The sequence below is a fragment of the Mixophyes fleayi genome, chromosome 3 (genome assembly GCF_038048845.1).
Source record: "Mixophyes fleayi isolate aMixFle1 chromosome 3, aMixFle1.hap1, whole genome shotgun sequence".
In the NCBI taxonomy this organism is placed as follows: domain Eukaryota; kingdom Metazoa; phylum Chordata; class Amphibia; order Anura; family Limnodynastidae; genus Mixophyes; species Mixophyes fleayi.
In genome coordinates, this window is record NC_134404.1 from 300,709,059 (window position 1) to 300,730,093 (window position 21,035).

General features: G+C 36.3%; 1 protein-coding gene across 7 annotated transcripts in view; it reads left to right on the plus strand.

Annotated features, from left to right (window-relative positions):
• Positions 1-21,035, plus strand: part of EHBP1 (EH domain binding protein 1) — a 267,437-nt gene that overhangs the window by 219,240 nt on the left and 27,162 nt on the right. The window contains exon 22 of one of the 7 annotated variants that reach the window (XM_075203887.1): positions 12,999-13,200. The exons of the other annotated variants lie outside the window; for them this stretch is intronic. Within the exon in view, the coding sequence (XP_075059988.1) occupies positions 12,999-13,144 (146 nt within the window). The 3' untranslated portion in view covers positions 13,145-13,200. Of the gene's footprint in view, positions 1-12,998; positions 13,201-21,035 lie in introns of those variants that run through there. 7 annotated transcript variants of the gene reach the window in all.

The following is a 21,035-nucleotide window of genomic DNA, read 5'->3' on the forward strand; positions in this document are numbered from 1 at the left end:
TCATTTCTATGCAGCCATTGTTTATGGTAATTAAGTACACAGATTTATCCCTTGGTTGCCTTCCAAGCTTATGGCAACTGCTATTGTTGTGCTCCATTAATATGTAATCAGGAAATAGTTTAATTTTCTAATCTGCAGTTTGAGAATTCACTTTCTAACAACTCTTAATTACTGCATTGCCCTAATGATGCTCATGGTTATGAAAACTGAACCAATAAACTGCACGGAGGAAGCCGAAGGGGATTATAATTGCAGAGGTGGTGCTTACTTAATAAACTTGTTATGCCTTCACCAAAGGGAGCCAGGTGTCCTTCAGCCACAGACCATTGTTTGTGTCCCACCACTGCTGCCATCTTTCACCTATTGTTTTTCTTCCGTGCTGTTTAAGTGGAATAATTATTGAGAGAAATGAAAATGTAAAATTAAAGAGTGTTATTTAAAAATGCTCATTTCAAACATCAGTCCTTCATCGTTCGAGATAAGTGCTGGGTCTTCAGTATTCCTTGTAACTATGACCTGGGAAATTGAGCTGACCCGAGTAAGCAGCGACCTGTAAAATCAGCCGTATTTGTCACGTTTTATTTAAACCTGTTATATTTTTCTCTCTCCTTTTTTTGTAAATAACTGTAAAGTAGTGTGTGGCATTGAGGTGGAAAGTTCTGAGGAGATATATGCAGAATATATTTATTCATATTTCTAATTTGTATGCATTCTCTGTTGTAGTTATTTTTTGTTCATTTATGGCTCAAGGGTTAAGCAATTGCTCAATTTACTGCAAAATTATATAAATACATTTATATAATACATAAAGTCTGCAATACTTTGATCAGTTAATAGGCTTAGATGTTTTGCCCATAACATATATATTCTGTATGAAAACCACATGGGCCTGGCCCTAGGGTGGCTGGTGTGTTGGACAGCACAGAATTGTTTGTCTTTATTGTATGGATTAATTATTCATTATTTGCATATTGTAAACATGGACTGATATGTGGTTGTATTGATTACACTTATTATGTATTATAATCAGGGGGTTGGATCAATTTAAGGCTACAGCAATGGAGGTGGGTCAGTGAATCAGAGGGAAAATATTTCATATCTGTGTATCCATGTTTTCTTTCTTTTCCCCCCTATACATCTGATTAACAGGACCAGAATGGAAAGCTTTTTCTGTTTTTTAAACAATGCACAACCATTTATCTGATATAAGCGCATATTATATCTAATGGAACTTATTTTGGTATAATGTGAATGCTTCAGGTCTTTATTGTGTCTCTTTTATTGGATTACAATCGTTTTATTTGTTTGGTATATTTCAGTTTCTTGGTTTCTCTCCCAGATCATTTTTACCGATGTCATCATTTCTCTGTTGCACGCGTACAATTAGAGAGGGCTTGTATGCTGTCAGACACTTAAATTAAGACATAATGGTGCTGACTTTTCTGCTTACAGTTTTGGAGTGAGATTGTATATTTGTATTTTCAGCAATGTGTAATTGCTTTTATCTATAACATCACTTCCTAATTGTAATCTTTAAGGCAATGGCCCCAACATATTTGAGAACCTTTCCTGTTAATTGCTGGTTCATCTGGTTAAGCCATTGATGGAGGCCGTGCTTTTCATCTTCCATTTTCCTTGTAATTGTCTTGGTGGATCAGATCTAAACTGAAGAATGTCAGGACAGTGAGCCAATCTGCACTTATCTCTAGTGTGGTCAGTGCATTTGCTGAGTGAGTCATCCTCACATATCCAAAGCAAGTATTCCGTTGTCGTGCTAACAACTCGCCCTTGCTAAGCTTTCAGGTCGGCCATTTTTATTTTATTGTAGGTATGATGTGTTAAACTTGATGAATCGTTAAGAGAAATGACGGATGTGTTTAATCTATTACGTATACATTGAAATGCAGGGACATGTTTTAGAAATAGATATAGCTATATAGTAATATTCTATCTGAAATTAAAATGAGGTTCTTGCTTCACATTTTGATGTCATTGTGAAGGCTCATCTTCCATGCCAGAGTGACTTCATAATTCATATACAGCTGACATGAAACCACTTTGTGATGTCACTGGAGAAGAATCTATTCTGGTCTGAGTGACTTCATAATTCATATACAGCTGACATGAGACCACTTTGTGATGTCACTGGAGAAGAATCTATTCTGGTCTGAGTGACTTCAGCAGAACTACTGGAATCTGTCTGGCATCAGGAGATAGAACCCAGCAATTGCTACAAAGTGGATTGCTGCATCTGAGCCCATTAGAAGATGCTTATAAATGCTAACTGTTGGGCGTGGGTTTTGCAGAGTTTGATTTAGGTTGACATCAGTCTTTTCCAAAACATCATGTAAAAGACAGATGCCATAATTCTGCTGGTACAGGTGTACACGTTGCAATGTTTAATACTAACAAAATTACATTTAAGATTCTGCCACTATTCAAAAACATGGCAAAACACTTTACTGAAAAATAGACAAGGAAATCATCATCCTCAACATTTACTTATATAGCACCAGCAAATTCTGTAGCGCTTTACAATTTGAAGCAAACACAGTAATAAAAATAATACTGGGTAATACAGACAGAGGTAAGAAGGCCCTGCGAGCAGGCTTACAATCTATGGGGGATATGCTTTTTACTTGTTATAAATTAAGCACTTTTGACTTGTCTGCAGAATGAAATCGCTCCCTCTGTGGTCCTTTTCAATGATGTGAGCACCGAGATATTTAACAATAATAAAACTGTCCTTTGTGGCTTGTCAGGATTCACGGCCGCAACATGCAACATACAGCAGGAAAAGCAGCTTATCCAGGAAGGGTAAATCCATGACATTCTTAAAACCGGCGGTCAGAGTATTCTGTCATCGGCTGTCTGCCTGTTTCACCTATATGTGTTTGACTATTATTTTTCGCTTATAAGTCAGGCTGCTCATCATCGCCCTCGTTTGACTAAAGATTTAAGCGGATGTACGTGAGCTGCATAGAAGACGTTTCTTGTAACACAAACAGCCAGCTAGCCAGCCTCTAAGTATATTATCAGGCAACTTCTTTCAGAAACGTATTGCTAAAGAAGCTTAACATTAATTATTGTAACTTTGGGAAGATTACATCCACACTCGCCTTGTAAGAAGCAGTATAAACTTCTTGACCTCCATTGCTTGAGCTTTAAGACACAAGAATGGCATTTTACCAACTTTAATGGGATAACCAGTATAATCTTTCAGCAGTAAGGGGGGAAAAAAGTGTTTAGCTTATAATACCCTTCTGAGTTGTGATAGAGGCTGCCTGTTGTGTGTGCTGCAATCATAATTCGTACGTCTTCTTACTGGTTCTACTTTAGTACTTGACAAGCAGAATCTTACAAGATTATGGTTTACTGACTAGGCAATTAGCATTTTGGCTTAAATCCATAGTCGTATTTTGTTTTTATGCCAGACTGAAAAAACCCTAAATAAAATGCACCATTCCGTGATACGTTGTGGAGTCAGCTGTCACAGGAGTCCCTTGCTTGGAATGAGGCATTTGCTGTGATTACTTTTGCTGTGTGACGTGGGATGTAAGGAAATATGGGTCCATTTCTGTCTGGAAACATCTGCTTAATGTGGAGAACATGTCAATGTCGTGTCCTTGTCAAGATCATCTTTAATAACACGTTCTGTAGTAACACCTCTAAAATCAAGTGAAACAATTTGGTTCTAATTTGGAAGAGTTGTCAATTATTATATATAATATGAATTATTGCATATATGTGGCCATCTGTAGAGCCACACTTTCATTTAGTATGGGGTTTATGTAATGACACGGTGCTCTAACCCATTACAGTCCAATCGGAAGTTATCTTTCATTTGCTGTGCTAGATAAATTCTAGACTCTGGTTGCTAGAGGGTTACAGAACCTTTCTGCACAGTGTAATGTAATAAGCCCTATGTGGTTTCTGATGATTTTGCAGCAAAATTGTCTTGGGGGGGCAGGGGGGCGGAATAAAAGCACTAGCTTCTCGCAATTCTATTTACATAGCTCAGTGCATGAGATTGCTGGATTATGACTAATTTTAATGGCTACATTAAAAAATACATCTAACATCATTCTTAATTAGAATAATCTCTAAAGCCAGTTAAATGTTTCAAAAGACAAACAGTTTAATTAGCTAACCTACAGAGGCTCCCATCCCCCAAACGTGCACTAGTCTCAGACTTGGTGTTAGCCTTTCAAGCATTCTTAAACAATCGGATGAAAAGGGATTTTAGGAAGATTAGATGACCGGGATGCTTTAGACGATGTCCGTTAATCATGAGATATGCAGCATCTACCAAGTTTCATCAAGAAACAGGCATTTAAATAAAGAGCAGGAGGAGGGTAAAAGAAACTATTTTGATTATCTGGTTAGTATGAATTACAAGTTGTAATGTTAAATGATAAGGCGTATTAAATAAATGTATTCCTTTAATTGTCTGCACAGGCAGAATTACATGCTGGGGTGTACCAGCAATTGATATACCAGATTAGCATTCTGAAAAGGACAATGTTTTTTTTCCCAGGGATCAAGCCTTTTGTTGGTCTATCCCAGGGTGCTACAAGACTTTTAGGAGGCTGAGGTTCATTGTGGATTCCTAATGCAGCACAATGCACAGCATTAGGTGTGTTCCGTAGAATTTCATGGGACCTCCCCCTAGTTTTGTACATGACAAAACAACAGTTCATAATCTGTTGCATATAAATAGGTTAGACAGGCAAACTCTCTGATTTTGAACTACAAGTTCCAGCATGCTCTTTAGCATCAGTGAGCTACATCATAGATGCCATTTAACGTATGTCTGTCGCCATTCATCAGTGAATTATTTATTTATTTTTTTGCTTGAGCAATGGACTATTTTGATAGTAAAACAGCTGGCGGATTTCCTCACAATGCCTCACAGGTCTCTCTCAGCAAAATATCTATTTTAAATGGATCATTTGAAATTGTCATTTGGTTTAAAAAAAAAATACTTTTTTTTCCCCCTTTAATATGTAAATAAAGGTTATTATCTAACTTTACTAATATCCGCCACAGTGACCGTGCTTACCATTTGGTTTTGGTTTAAATTCTTAGTACTTGGCTTAAAAATGTGAGAGATAATATTTCATCAGCTTGTAGTTCATTTTCACATTCAGTATATCTAGCTATGATGGGCTAATGTGTGTGATTTATTTTTTTCCCTTCTGTTATGTAACTTATCTTAAGATTCTGTTTTCTCCCTTATGGCTATAATACATACCAATTATTATTTCCTGAGTGAATCTTTCTCCATAGAGATATCCCCTATTGGCTGCTTTGTTGTTAAATTCCTCTTAAACACATAGTTATTTAGCAAATGATGTTCACACCATCTGATTGTGTGTTGGTAGAAAATGATTATTTAATTGGTTCATTGAAATGTTAACTGAAACAAACCTGGCATGCAGTAGGCTTTACCTGCTGCAGTGTTGCACTAATGTCTGCATTCATTTGCAAAATAGTTAATTAGGGCATTTTGGTAGTTCATTTGCTGTTCTATTCATGTGCTTAGTCAAACAAGATGAATCCGTTTTTTTCTTGTATATGGACACTTACACTAAAGACTATAATATTAGATATCTAATTTATTCATTTAGAAAGAATTTGTTGGTGTATTCCATTGCTGCCTCCTTAGCTGCCTTCTGCAACAGACGACAAATTCTGATATCTAAGCATCTTTCCAACGTTTTTATACATATTTAGATCTGCTCACTCAGAATGGGTATATTTAATGCTATCATTGAGGTAGCACGATGGTTAGCATTGCCACACAGCACTGGGGTTGTGTGTTCAATGCTATCCAGGGCACAAACTGTGTAGAGTTTGTATGTTCTGCCTGTTCTTGGCTGGGTTACTTTCTAGTCTTCTGCCCACAGCCCAAAAACATATCGGTCAGTTAACCGGCTGATGACAATAAATGGACACTAGTGTGTGAGCTTGTGGGGTAGAGATTTAGACCCTATGCTCAATCGGGCAGGAACTGATGTGAATGATTTAACAAAAATATATTAATGTGTCACTTCTTATATTAAGAAATACTGAGCATTCTTTCTGCAATGTTTGTACCATTTCATTGTGATTGTACTTGTGGGATTTTCGTTCAGCAGTCTGACCTCCATACAGCAACAGGTCTGAGAAATTCCTACAACGGTCTATAAAACATGGACTAGATTAATGTATATAAGAGAGAGCTACAGCAAATCTCTGCATAAAACAAACCACAGATATGCCTGAGTCACTGCTACTGTGTGTTGTATCTTTATTTACCTCACGCTGGTAAATACATTTCTTCTTCCGTGCTTCTCTGCAATAATCTCTTCTATACACAAGGGTTACATTCCAACTTCAGCAGGTGAACAGTTAAGTGCATTGCGATCAGTTCTGCTAAATGCTGCCTAATTTCTGTTGTTTGTTTAGTTTTGAGAATACTTGTGTGTATTGTGTGTTCCACCAAATATTATTGCACAATGTAGGCAGCCTTCTTATGGGATGGTAGAATATTCAGCCTGTCAATTTACTATTTGTCATAAATATTGGTTCAACCCACAAAATGGCCACCTCATCTGTGTGTAGCCAGCTAGTATACTGTAATAGGTGCACTCATGAAACTAGATAGAGGAGAGGCACTCACTTATTATAACTATAGTTACTGGACTAAGGTGTGACCTAGTCATCAGAATACATGTAAGTAATCGTATCTGTTACCGATACTACATGCATGTAATCACATCCATTACCGATACTACATGTAAGTAATCACATCCATTACCGATACTACATGCATGTAATCACATCCATTACCGATACTACATGTAAGTAATCACATCCATTACCAATACTTACATGTAAGTAATCACATCCATTACCGATACTACATGCATGTAATCACATCCATTACCGATACTACATGTAAGTAATCACATCCATTACCGATACTACATGCATGTAATCACATCCATTACCGATACTACATGTAAGTAATCACATCCATTACCGATACTACATGCATGTAATCACATCCATTACCGATACTACATGTAAGTAATCACATCCATTACCGATACTACATGTAAGTAATCACATCCGTTACCAATACTTACATGTAAGTAATCACATCCATTACCGATACTACATGCATGTAATCACATCCATTACCGATACCACATTTAAGTAATCACATCCATTACCGATACTACATGTAAGTAATCACATCCATTACCGATACTACATGCATGTAATCACATCCATTACCGATACTACATGCATGTAATCACATCCATTACCGATACTTACATGTAAGTAATCACATCCATTACCGATACTTACATGTAAGTAATCACATCCATTACCGATACTACATGTAAGTAATCACATCCATTACCGATACTTACATGTAAGTAATCACATCCATTACCGATACTACATGTAAGTAATCACATCCATTACCGATACTACATGCATGTAATCACATCCATTACCGATACTACATGCATGTAATCACATCCATTACCGATACTACATGTAAGTAATCACATCCATTACCAATACTTACATGTAAGTAATCACATCCATTACCGATACTACATGCATGTAATCACATCCATTACCGATACTACATGTAAGTAATCACATCCATTACCGATACTACATGCATGTAATCACATCCATTACCGATACTACATGTAAGTAATCACATCCATTACCGATACTACATGCATGTAATCACATCCATTACCGATACTACATGTAAGTAATCACATCCATTACCGATACTACATGTAAGTAATCACATCCGTTACCAATACTTACATGTAAGTAATCACATCCATTACCGATACTACATGCATGTAATCACATCCATTACCGATACCACATTTAAGTAATCACATCCATTACCGATACTACATGTAAGTAATCACATCCATTACCGATACTACATGCATGTAATCACATCCATTACCGATACTACATGCATGTAATCACATCCATTACCGATACTTACATGTAAGTAATCACATCCATTACCGATACTTACATGTAAGTAATCACATCCATTACCGATACTACATGTAAGTAATCACATCCATTACCGATACTTACATGTAAGTAATCACATCCATTACCGATACTACATGTAAGTAATCACATCCATTACCGATACTACATGCATGTAATCACATCCATTACCGATACTTACATGTAAGTAATCACATCCATTACCGATACTTACATGTAAGTAATCACATCCATTACCGATACTTACATGTAAGTAAGCGTATCCGTTACCGATACTACATGTAAGTAAGCGCATCCATTACCGATACTTACATGTAAGTAAGCATATCCATTACTGATTTAAGGAATGCATGTTTACCAATAAATATATTTAAGTATGCTGTTACATTTACTTATGTGTATTCTGGCTCACTGTCCTCCCATCACTGTTGTGTTGTGTTGCTGTGTGTTTGGGGATGTACAGCAAGTGTCAGCTATGATCAGATATAGACACCTGTAAATAAACACGGTGAATATTCATTGGCAATCCATTGATGAGCAGCTGCTATCAGAAAGAGCCATCTTTGTTTGTTATCTTAATGGAGTAAAAGCAATTTAGCTTGCCATTTAATTGCAAAACTTGTCCAGCAGCTAATTAGTTTCACCCTTAACTTGCGGCTGACTACACTTATACCTCAACCTAATGTACCTGTATATATTTGGAAACTTCTAGTTTTTAGTAATCTAGAATCGAAATTAATTTGACAAATCTCTGAGGGCCTCATTCATTAAGGAACCAAATAAATTCTTACTTAAGTCTCCTGGACAAAACCATGTTAAAATGCAAGAGGTCAAAATTAGTTTTATATTTTGCACATAAGTGAAATGCTGGCAGTGATTTTCATGTAGCACATAAATACTTGATAGCTTATTTGTACACTGAAATTTAAAGTTGATATTTGTGTGATACATGAAAAAAAGACAGTATTTAACTTTCGTGCAAAATATAAACTTAATTTTCACCCCTTGCACATGGTTTTGTCCAGAAGACTTAAATAATACATTTCTTGTCTAAGTTCCTTAATGAATCAGGCCCTGAGTCACTAAAACTCCATTACACAGTCGACTTCATGTCTTGTATATACAAATTTGAAAACTAGCAATTGCATTGAAGAAGGCAACATGTGATTACATAAAATAAATGCATAGTTTTACTCTAGCAGAAAATAGCATTTGTTTAAACCATCAGTGTAAGACACGCGACACAGAAAAGAGCGTTTTGTGGGATTTCTTACTTTTTTCTCTCTTTTTTTTCAATTTTCGTCATTTATTTTGTATATAGAGAAGGTGATTTTTGTCATTATGAGCCAGTTGGCTACTGGAAAATGTGTAAAGCAGAGACCGTATACAAGGTCATTTTAAATGAATATAAATGTCATGGCTAACTAAAGAAAAGCATTGTAATGCCTTATAATTACAGGAGAGCTACTTGCCATAAGAGTCCTGAAATCTGTTTCTCTCAAGTTAGCCATTTAATGTGTCACGTTCAAGTAGGTTGTTTTTTTTTCCATTGCTCATTCCATTTAGTGTGTAAGTTGTTTTTTTTAATCATTCTGTAACGTTTTCAGGGAGTATTTGCTAAAATATAAATCACCTCTGTTATTTTGATCATTAACCCTGAGTGACTAATGCAGTCACTCAGTAGATCAGACTGAGAACCTATTTAAATGTTGCTCCGCCTATGGAAATGAGGTGGTCAGCTGACCATCCCCATCATGGTATTTCAATGACCATGCAATTGTTCAACTTCCAACACATAAGACATATTTGCTTAATAATTGCCCTCCTCCTCTTCACCACCCCGTTTATCTAGGGGTAATGTTCTATATAGCCTTAGTACTGTCAGCTGCATGTTGAAAGCCCATGACTTGGTTAATTTCATATTCTGCATTTAAACTTGTTTGTGTGGAGATCACAAATATGTCCAGGGCGGCCTTACAGTAGATACGTTTAATCAGTGCCCAAAATTTCTCCTTTGTGTTGACAGGCGGCAAATCTATTTACATTGGAATAGACCTTCTTTTTTCTTTTTTTTTCTTTTTTTCTTTTGCGGCTGGAAACGTTGGAACCATAGGGCAACAGATAAATGAAAGTTTCTCTAAATCCATTGGATAATAGAGGCAGAGTTAAGGCTAACCACGGTGTTGAGCTAAACAGAGGGATTACTCCTGGGTTTTGCATCAGTTGTTTTCTGCCGGGTGGCCTCACTTGTCAAAAAAAAAAAAGAAGAGCGAGAGAATAATGTTTAACGGGAGCACATTCACAAGACACTTTGAGAAAAGGAGAGTATGGTTAATTCCATCAAAGCTCAGAAATCAGTCATTAATTTATTCTAACCTCCAATTGTTGGTCATTTGTGCAACATCTGGCCTTTAAGTCTCAGACTCCAAAGCAAATCAGGGAGGGGGTAGTCATAGCTCCTCTTTTATGAATTGTTTCTAAAAATTTGCGTTATTTTTTTGTTTAACTTTTTTTTTTTTCCCCAAAAAACGTTAGGTTTATTGGCCTATATTGGTTATATATATTCTTACATTTGAATAACTAGAATCTGAATAACGTTAAGTATGCAGGTGAGAAAATAGATATTCTGTTAGCATCTTGAGTGAAGTAGATGTTCGTACAGTAAGCATGTCTTAGTTTTCTTAAATGCTAGCTTTTCTACAGTGTACTTAAATGAGCTTTCACACAGAATGCCATTGTGTGTTGTGCTAAAAATTACACAAAGCAAGAGTTAGTCAGAAAGTGTGTCTATAAATATCAATTGATCATAGATTTATTTTATTCTCAATAATGATGATAATGTAGGCCAATACAAATTATTAAAAAAAAAAAAAAAAAAATTCCAACATACAGCTGCCCTAGGATAATGGTTTATAATGTTTTTCTCCATCTTGCCAATACCACAAAATATTGTATTTTAAATTTAAATATATTTGAAATAGAATTGCTTAGTTTCAATTTAAATTATTTTTCTTTTTAATAAAAGTAAAATATGTATTTATTTTTTTACTTTTATCATATGAGGAATCCAGTACGTTTCAGATGCCATATTTAAGAAAAGAACATACACGTTGGGTGCAGGCAAATTTGAAACCAGTGGCTTTTAAGCTATATTCTGTTTTATTGGTCCTGTCTGTAAATCATTGTCCCTACAGTGTTTCAGACAAAATTGTGTCTGAGAGAAGCCAGCCACAAATTCATCTTTGGTATCTTTCTTACAAGTACTTTTGTTCATCGTGTTATAAAGAAGCCACAAATTGAATCAGCAAGTTGGAACTATGAATCAATTTGTTACGATGAGAAGTTTGCACAATGACAAATGTAAACAAATCTGTTCATTTCTCTTTATAAAGCGCATGCATATTCATCTGTAAATTAAACCCCATGTCTTGGGGTGTTTTCAGCTCCAGGATTGGATAATAATATAGGGAGCAGAATAATGTTAATGTTTTAATACTTAGGGGCTCATTTGTCAACACGTGAAAAACAGATTGTAGCACATCTTAACTCCTTTATTTCAGTAAAAGCTATCCTCCTTATTTCACCTATTTATAAAAGCTCAAAGGGATCCTTTGCAATTCTGCAATTATTCATTAAAAAGCAGTTAGTTAATGACCGCACTGGAAATAGAATATGGAGATTTGTAGTATGTTTCACACTGTGGGTTTATTGGGGGGCAAATAGGGGTTTTGGCAGATGAGGTTTTATTTAGGTAGCATATTGAAATAGATAACTTTTTTTTAAGTGCCTAATTCGAGGCTCAAAAATCAACTTTCTGTGTTTCTTCACAAAGCTACTTTCATTTATACTCCGAAATGCATATTTAATTTTCCATAGTACATTTATACCAGCTTTGCATATGTTATGTAAGTTAGAGTTAAAGGGCATAGAAATAGTTACAATTTATATTTAAAATGTAAAAAAAAAAAAAGTTAGACAAAAAATATATAATACCTATATGAAATGTTTTTAAGCTTAACATGTACAGTTTAAATGAGAAGTGATAAAGGCTATTTATGAAAAGTTCAAACATATGAAATGTACTAACAGAGTTCAGGAAGGCAGTACTTTTTTTTTTTTTTTTTAAATGATTTCTAGAATAAGGGACACTCTTTGGAGGGTGAAAGACTGCAAGGTAATATAAAAGTGTTATTTTTTTTGTTTGTTTAACAGAAACAGTGATTGAGCCATGGAATAGTCTTCCATTAGTTGTGGTGGAGACTCATACAGTTAGGTCTTAGGTCTCCCTTATTAATATACACATTGAGTCATAGAAGTAGATAAGTCAGCCACTGTTAGATGTAGGTTACCCTGTATCTATCAGTGCTGACAGGCTGGGGAGACCTGAGACAGATGTCCCTTGCAGTATCCTGGGTTTCCCTACACTGGGGTACATTCCTTATAGCGCCACCATTGTGACATCACAGGGTTTCCTATGCTCAGTGGAAAAGCCCAATATCTATCCACAAAAAAGCTAGCTCTACTGAGTATCCACTACCTACATTTAAAATTTGGAAAGGCGCGTTACTAAATTGGACTTGTACTGTGTAAAATAGTTCTTTATTGACTGCATTAAATTAACAGTTAAGGTGATTAAATCATTGTTATTTATTATCATGTAATTAATGTGAAGGGACTTGTTGTTGCAAGCGTAACTTGAATCTAAGAACCTGAATCTAACAGCTACAATGTTGTAACTCTGCTATTATGTCTTTTGTCAGATTCTAGTTATCAAGAATGTTACATACTCTAATTTGAGCTGACACATTTTATTATTTAAAAACGTGATTTACATAAACATAACCCTAGCTTAGCTGTGTTGTAAAATGATTCTGAATTCACACATATGAAATTCTTTATCAGGGTGGTCGGGAGATGAGTGACTATTTTTTTTTTTTCCATTTTCACAGCTTATGAAATGCGATGTTTGAAACGGTTCTTTGAGAGCGAGCAGATTATGACTTGCATAGTGACTCTTAGCAGCCTTCTGGGAAATGAGCTGTTGACATTCTTTTGGGTCATCATCCAAGATAGGAGGGCAACCACAAGGATTTAGCAGATAAATTCATCCAAAAAGACTTTTATCCATTTCACTGCAACTTGGAGACATGTACGATGGTAGCATTAATGTAGTCTTTATAAACCATCAAAGTACGCCTTATGTTTAATAAAAAAAAAAACAAATCAAATAGCCAGGATAATAACTTGCAGAGGTCTTCTAAGAGGTAATTCTTTATTTACATAATTCTGGAGCATAAACCAATCTCGCCAGCACTCTCCTCTCCGGAGTCTTTGTAGATCAGATGTGGGGGGGGTTTTCTGTTTTGTATTTTTTTTTTAAGATACTTTTTTATGATTTGTAGTCAACTCTATCTCCATTTCATCCTCTGGGGCTTTGTAAATAGTCAAATTTCAATTAATTTCTTTATCTTGTTGTGTTTGAAGCAAAATGGCAGTCTAACCGGACTCTCCCTCCTCCACCCCAATAAGCGTTTAGTTCACTTGCAGTTTTATTCTTGACTCTTTAATTCAGGTGTTAGAGTGGGTCACAGATGACCGCATAAGGCGAAGGGGATAAATTGGTGTAAATTTTCTTGTATAAAAGGAGAGAGAAAAACTTTGTGACTTACACTATAGTGATACTATAGTCTGGCCATTCAGGGGAGGTTCCCACAATGCCTTGTGCAGCCCAGGAGCTAGCAAACACCCTGCTGCGTTAAAAAACTCCCAAAAAAGACAAAAGCACAATGAAACAGAAAAGCTTACCACCGGCAGCTTTCAAAACCACAAACGAGCCAAACTATACATCTCCACCACTCCAGTTTGGTCAGAATGCTAATGAGCTTGCTCTGATCTTTACTTGGCTTCCCGTGTTTTCTACATCTTCAAGGACCACATGGCGCTAGCAAAATAAAGACAACTAAATGAGAATTTTGAATGCTTTTTGTGTCTAGGCCCTGGTGCTTTTCAATTGACGCACTCTTTGGCTATTCTGTACTTAAAAAATAAAGAATACAACAGGGGGGTGTGCGTCTGAACGCTCCCGACTGAGTTAAATTTTTACAAAAGTAAATTAGTGTGATGAGGAAAATATGAGAGAAATTCTGATTAATTTCCACTTCATCATATCAATGACACCTTCAGCCCCACTCACGCTCTCCTCTGAAGAGATGGAGAGAAAAGGTGAATGGGGCTGTTATTCACAATGAATGCCTAGTGAGATTTTTCTTCTTTTTTTTAAGTAGCCACATTGGACATAAAAGGCACTAGGAAGTACTCTGCATTAGCAGTTCAGATCACTAGTTAATGGGATGATGTCTTTTTTAGCTTTTGTCACAAGATTATTAGAAAGGATGGGATTCTGTTTCCATCATTTCATAGCATTAAGTGCCTGTTGAGCAGAAGTGCCAAAATGCAGGTTTCAATGTATTGTTCCTTATGCAAAGTGAAGGCTGCTATAGTGTGGCACCGTCTGTGTGGTTAGCAGGTGATTTATCTTACATACAGTATATTTTGATCATAAGGATCCTCCTTTTCACATAAAGCGCTTCAAACAAGGCCCTACTGTGTTACTTAATTATAGTCTAGATTTATGATGCTTTAAATTGACAAACAGACCATTCTGTAGAGTAAATTATTAACATTGTTAACAGGAATGTGACTTCAACTGTATGTCTGTGTTAGTAGGGACATTTATTCTATGGAAATGTGTTTTCACATAAATAGCTGTCACATCTCGGTCACGTAGCAAACCACGTTTAAATTGAAAAGATAGCAAGTCATTGGTTACTGACATGTATTTCAATATGTTGCTTAAAGGGACTGCACTACCAAACGTCCCTTGTTTGATTGTGCCTATTATTATATTGTTTAAACTGTTATTTATATAGTGCCAACATATTATTCAGTGCTTTACAGCGAAAGTTTCATTATTCACATCAGTCCCGGCTCCAGTGGAGCTTCTACAGTCCAGACAAACGCACTAAGATTTACCTACCAATATGATTTTGGACTGTGGTTGGAAACCAGAGCACCCAGAGGAAGTCTAAACAAGACACCAAGGGTATATACAAACACCACAAGTTAATTATAAAAATAATACAATACACTCCACATAAAATAAAAATAGGCAGACCATTGTATGCTAGAACTGGTTGTGTATCATTTCTGTGTGCTGCCTATGAGTATACTCGGGAGCTTGTATCTGCTTCCTCTACCTACTCTCCGACATATTCTCTGTCCTTTCCATACCTGGTCATAGTCCAAGTGATGTCACAATGTAGTCTCACACCTCGCTTTCCATTTGACCGTGCCTTTGAGCTATGGTACTGAGAGAGGATACGATTGACAGGAGAGCTCTGGGCTGAGATAAGGGTTTATGGGGAAAAAAGAAGACAATGGCAACTGTACTGATAGGTAAACTCTGCAAGCAGATTAGCTAGCACCAACATAGAAAGTAGATAAAGTCCTAAAATAATATTTTATACATTTATTCCTTAGTATTTACATATTAGACAAATACAAAGGGAAAATAGGTTTTCAAAGGACTCACTGTCCCGTCTCCCTATATTAGTGGTTTTTAAGAGCTCATTTCAAACTAAAGTTTGAAGGATTATCATGATTTTATTTTGTATACATCACTTAACTGTCCAACTGATGGACTATCAGAAGAGGTGTCCTAGTGCCTCAGGTAGAATCACGACATTGCACTTACAGGTGGGCATGCAGTGTGTATAGATCTGAGGTGCTCAAATCTAGTCCCCAAGAGCTGCCAACGGGTCATGTTTTCAGGATTTCTGTCTGTAGAAACAGGTGGGTTAATTACTAATCCAGAAAAATAGATTAACTCACCTGTGAAAGAATAAAAATATCCAAAAAACATGAATTGTTGGTAGCTCTTGAGGACTTGTTTGAGCACCTCTGGTCTAAATCCTTAGCTGCTGTCCTTAGAAAACTCATTAACTTGAGTTGCCCAGTAGCTGTCGCAAGGTGTGTTCGTGGAAATCACTGTTCTTTTAACATCACCCTTTATAGTTAACTAGGTTAAATGATGAAACATTTGATTGTTGTGTAATTATAGATGGTAACCCTGATTTGGATCCAAGAAGCCTTCAACATGCAGTTTACTAGATGGAGTTTAAAGATAGTGCCATGTAGACCGGGTACATGGTATACCTCCAAAATCTGCAAATATAATTGTACCATCTCTTAGTCATAGCATCTAATGAATGTTTTGTGGTGTGTTTAGCAACATCTTAACATGTACAAAGTTTATTGTCCGCCCTCCAAACATGTTTTCAGCTTTTATATGGCGGAATAGAATTCAAACGATGAATGTTGATCATCCACTGGGATTGTAACTCCTTACTGGAAAAGTGTTAATATTCTACTAGGAGACATATCTCCCCAAAGCTGTTTATATAGCACGGTCAGTCGTGGTCCACCAAGCTTGCAAGCATCAGTGGTTACCCAGTGTCCAACCTTGATGGCAGAAACCATTTTGTTTGGTTCCTGGCCCCATATTGATAACAGAGCATTGCAATTTAACCTTACGTTGATGTAATGCACAACTTCCACATTAGTGATGAAAATCCTGTGACATAACAATGTGTCAGAAGGACATCCCCTCAGTGTGGTACCCAGAGCTGGCCTCCACTGTGATCTTGTTCTAGTAGGTCCACGTAAACTGGATGGAATTATAACTTTCTTGTCAATGATTAGTAAATACAGTTTACATTGTTATAGATAACAATGTCAACTGTAATTACATATAAGTGTTAGCAGTAGGGAACACTGACTGAAGGTTTACCCCTATGTTGAGAAAAATTAAATCAAAAATTAAAGTAAAACAGAAAAAAATTAAAAGTAGAAAATAATAATGAGATCATACCCATTTTCTCCTCTATTTGTCTACGTAAACATCAATTATATTATACACATGGTATTCCTCTACTTTCACGTTTGGTGTAAATTAATGGGGATCCCCTGTTTTTTTTATTATTTTCTTTAAAGTAACCTTTGACAGAAGTCTAAAATGTGTTTTTTTTCCCTCTATCTTTGCTTTCGTGTTCCTGTATATAATAAAAAAAAAATTTGCTCACCAAAATAATCTTTAACTGTTTCTACCCTGTAAAAAAAACACTATAAAATTAGCTCCACTACAGTAAAGAATAATACAAGATTAATTTCCAGTGAAGCCACCCTAAGAATGCCTAAATGGGTCTAGATATGACCATTAAGAGGTTAATTCTACCTTGATTATAATTAAAACCTAAAGCAGAATATGAAAACCATTAACGTCGTGAAAATGTGTAGAGAGATGTAACAGCCAGTTCCGATGTTCTGCCAGAGTGTGATGTCACTGCTTCTGAACCAATCAGTAGGCTGCATTCTCTCAGTAATATTGGTTCAGCCCATGAAATTGCTGTCACCACTGTGCACTAATGATGGCACACTTTAAATTTATTTAAATTTTGCTTTCAAATCTGATACACTATAAGGCATTGAAAGCTGATACTCTGTAAGTTATGCTTCAACAGCAGCGCCATGTCATAGTTAAGACCTATTTGGTTACAGCTGTAACTCTTCTAATATGTTTGGTTTGATCTGTCTGTCTGTTGAGACATTTTATTGTTCATCCTATAAAGTTACATTAGTGTAGTTTCTCAGTTGAGGAACTGTTATAACGTTACGTAGGAGTACAAGTCAATATATACACAATTTATATAAGCAAGGTATGCATTTCTTAAAAATAAAATTCCCAATCTCTTTCTGCACTTTCTTGTTTAGTTTTAAATTATATACATTTTTTTTAAATAACAAAGAAAACAAAATGCTAGATGAGCAAGCAATAAGAAGATTGACAATAAGATAACCAGTTATTAGTATAAAATGGGTATCGGTGTCGCATGCACCTTGCAGTGTCTGTGAGCACAATGCTGGGTCCTACAACAGTTCAGCTAAATGAACTTCCACCGCTCCAGGAAACATGGCTGTGAATATATTTACATAATCTGCTGCTGGCGACGCTTCCACCTGACCCAGCTGCCCTGTGTCACGTCTGTGCCATGAGTATGACACCTGAAGCTGTAGTTACAATGTGTGGTGCTGCAAGGTAAATTGTGGTAGCCCTTATCTGTTTCATCTTTGTTGCCGCTAACTGAATAACTTTCATGACGGCATAAAGTTCTCCGGCACTCAAATTTTTCCAAATACAAACAACCTTAAATTCATTTAAAAAAAAAATGGGTTAAAATATTGGGTATTATATGTACTATTAAGGGCTTTTACTAATGATCAGCTTTGGAATATTTTCCTAAAATGCAACAAATTCTAGGTTTGCAACAAAATAGACTTTCCTGGTCATTCATAATTTGGAAATTATTATAAGCTTCATGTTTAGCTAAAGTATTGTTTGTTACTTAAATGTATGCTTAGAAAAAAAAGATCTTGCGTCTTACATTATAGAGGTCTTCAGCTGCCGGTGTTTTAACAATAAATTTTACAGTCTTGGAGTAAATACATTTCTAAATCGTTTCTTCGCTGATTCCATTTTCTGGAGGTACGAAATTGCCTTTTCTTCCCCCTTCTTTTACTAAACCGCTAGAATGGAGCCTCCTTTTTATTTTTCAGTAACAAGACTGCTCCACCACTATAGCCTACTCCAAGTAATTAAATCAATCCTTTGTACTTACCGTATTCTCCTCTAGTGACGGTACGAGATCTGATTATATGCTTCATGCATATTCAAAGTGAGTTACTGACAGCTCTTTAATGAGCTCTTACTTAATCAGGGTGAACAATGTTCATCTTGTGTTTTTGTTTTTTTCTTTTCTTTTTTCTCTCTCTCACATTAGTGTGAGGAACATTTGGGGGGAAATTAAACATTCCACATCCATTTACTATATGTAAATATATATATTTGTATGTGTATCATATCGCGTATATTTAAGTATATATGTATTTGTATCGCGTACATTTGTGCAAAAGAAGTTCCATTTCGCCCTTTAATAGTCTTAATTGAATTACTAGTATCCTATTAAATAACAAAGTAAAAGAGAAATGACAAAATAACTCAGATTTTAGGTTTTCATATTTATTTCTGCTGTAGTCATTAAAGTCGTGATTAATTTGTAATGTATTTAAATCCTTCATTGTACCCCCATGCAACGCAGAATTGATGTCCCTTGATGTCAGTAACGTACTTGCAAAATAACTTCACAATTCTATTCTAGATCTCTTTGGCAGTAAATTTGTTACCATCAATGACATCGTCACTGAAGATAAGCATTTAAATGTTTTCTCTCCCCTTAGGTTCCTGTCCACATGTATTGTGCAAGATAAGAAGTTAGAGTTTCCTAAATCAGTTTGTTTTTTGTCTTGGGTGATTTCAGTTATATAATTAACTTCAGACTATAAGTTGTTTATATTGTGTTGCCACAGGGCAAGTTAATGCACTTTTATAACTAACCGCATGCGTATAAGAGTGTATTTATATTAGATTTGAACAATTTTGATTGGATAATTATCGGACATGTTAGTAAACAAGGTTGGAAGGTGACCACTGTTAGCCTAAATGTGTGGTCATCTTTCGCCCACATTACCAGGCCCCGGCGATGTCGCTAAATTTGATACACATGTAGTCCTTATGTTCTAATTTGCCTGGTTAAATAGGCCAATATTTGGTGTATGGCCAGCTTAAGTAAAGGTACGTTTTACTGACTCTGAGGACGACATGCAAGGTAATGTTAATGTAATTATAAAGCTTACAAAATAGTCTTTGGCTCTGTCCATAACACACAGCCATCATGGTTACCTGTACCATCTAAGGGTGTCAAGTTGAAATGCAGAAGAGACACACTGTGATATCACCAACTATATCATCATCATCATCATCTATTTATATAACGCCACTAATTCCGCAGCACTGTACAGAGAACTGTCACATTAGTCCATGCCCCGTTGGAGATAACAGTCTAAATTCCCTAACACATAAACACAGAGACAGACTAGGGACAATTTTTGATATCAGCCAATTAACCTACTAGTATGTTTTTTGAGTGTGGGAGGAAACCGGAGCACCCGAAGGAAACCCACGCAAACACAGGGAGAACATACAAACCACACAGATAAGGCCATGGTCGGGAATCAGACTCATGACCCCAGTGCTGTGAGGCAGAAATGCTAACCACTAAGCCATATCGGGCAGTTGGCACAATATGATAGCTTGTATAGAATCTGAATGAGAGCAATGCCCAATAATAATCCAGTCACAATCAATTGGATCCTTATCAGATATGTTTGAAATGATCCTTCTAGGCCAGCTGTGTGTGCAGCCAGAATCCAATCTCACTAATGGACCCCAGTGTCAACTTGAAGTGACCTAGCTGTTCTAGCTATGTACTGAATGGCTGGATCATAACCAATTTTGCCTGGCAACCAGATCTGTTTCCAGTGTGGCCACCCACATAGGTTACTGTAGTAAGCAGTTCCAGTCACTTGGCCCTAGGGCTGTACGACCGTTTCACATGGGACCAGTTGGTACAGAAATCGGCCAACTGAATTTTCCTCCAGTCCTGATTGATTTTGATCAGGTGTCGTTGGGCAGTTATTTGGGTCCAACACAGTGATTTTGGACTATTTTTGGCGTGGCTCACCAATTTGCTGTCTGCTTTTGCAGCTCAAGCTGTGTAACACAGAGAAACCTTATTTTGGAGATGAATTCTAATGGTATATTGGCTGATAAATACCATGTTAATGAAAACTTGTCCACAATAAATATGTGCAGTTACCCATGGTAGCCAACTGGAATCTTGTTTTCATTTTCTAAGCGACACTAGTAGATCTGATTGGTTGCTGTGGGTAACAGAATAATTGGCCTTTGCAAGTTTGGGGTTCTATGCACTATCCGTCCCTATCCCACTGGAGGGGGTTTGACTATTGGTACT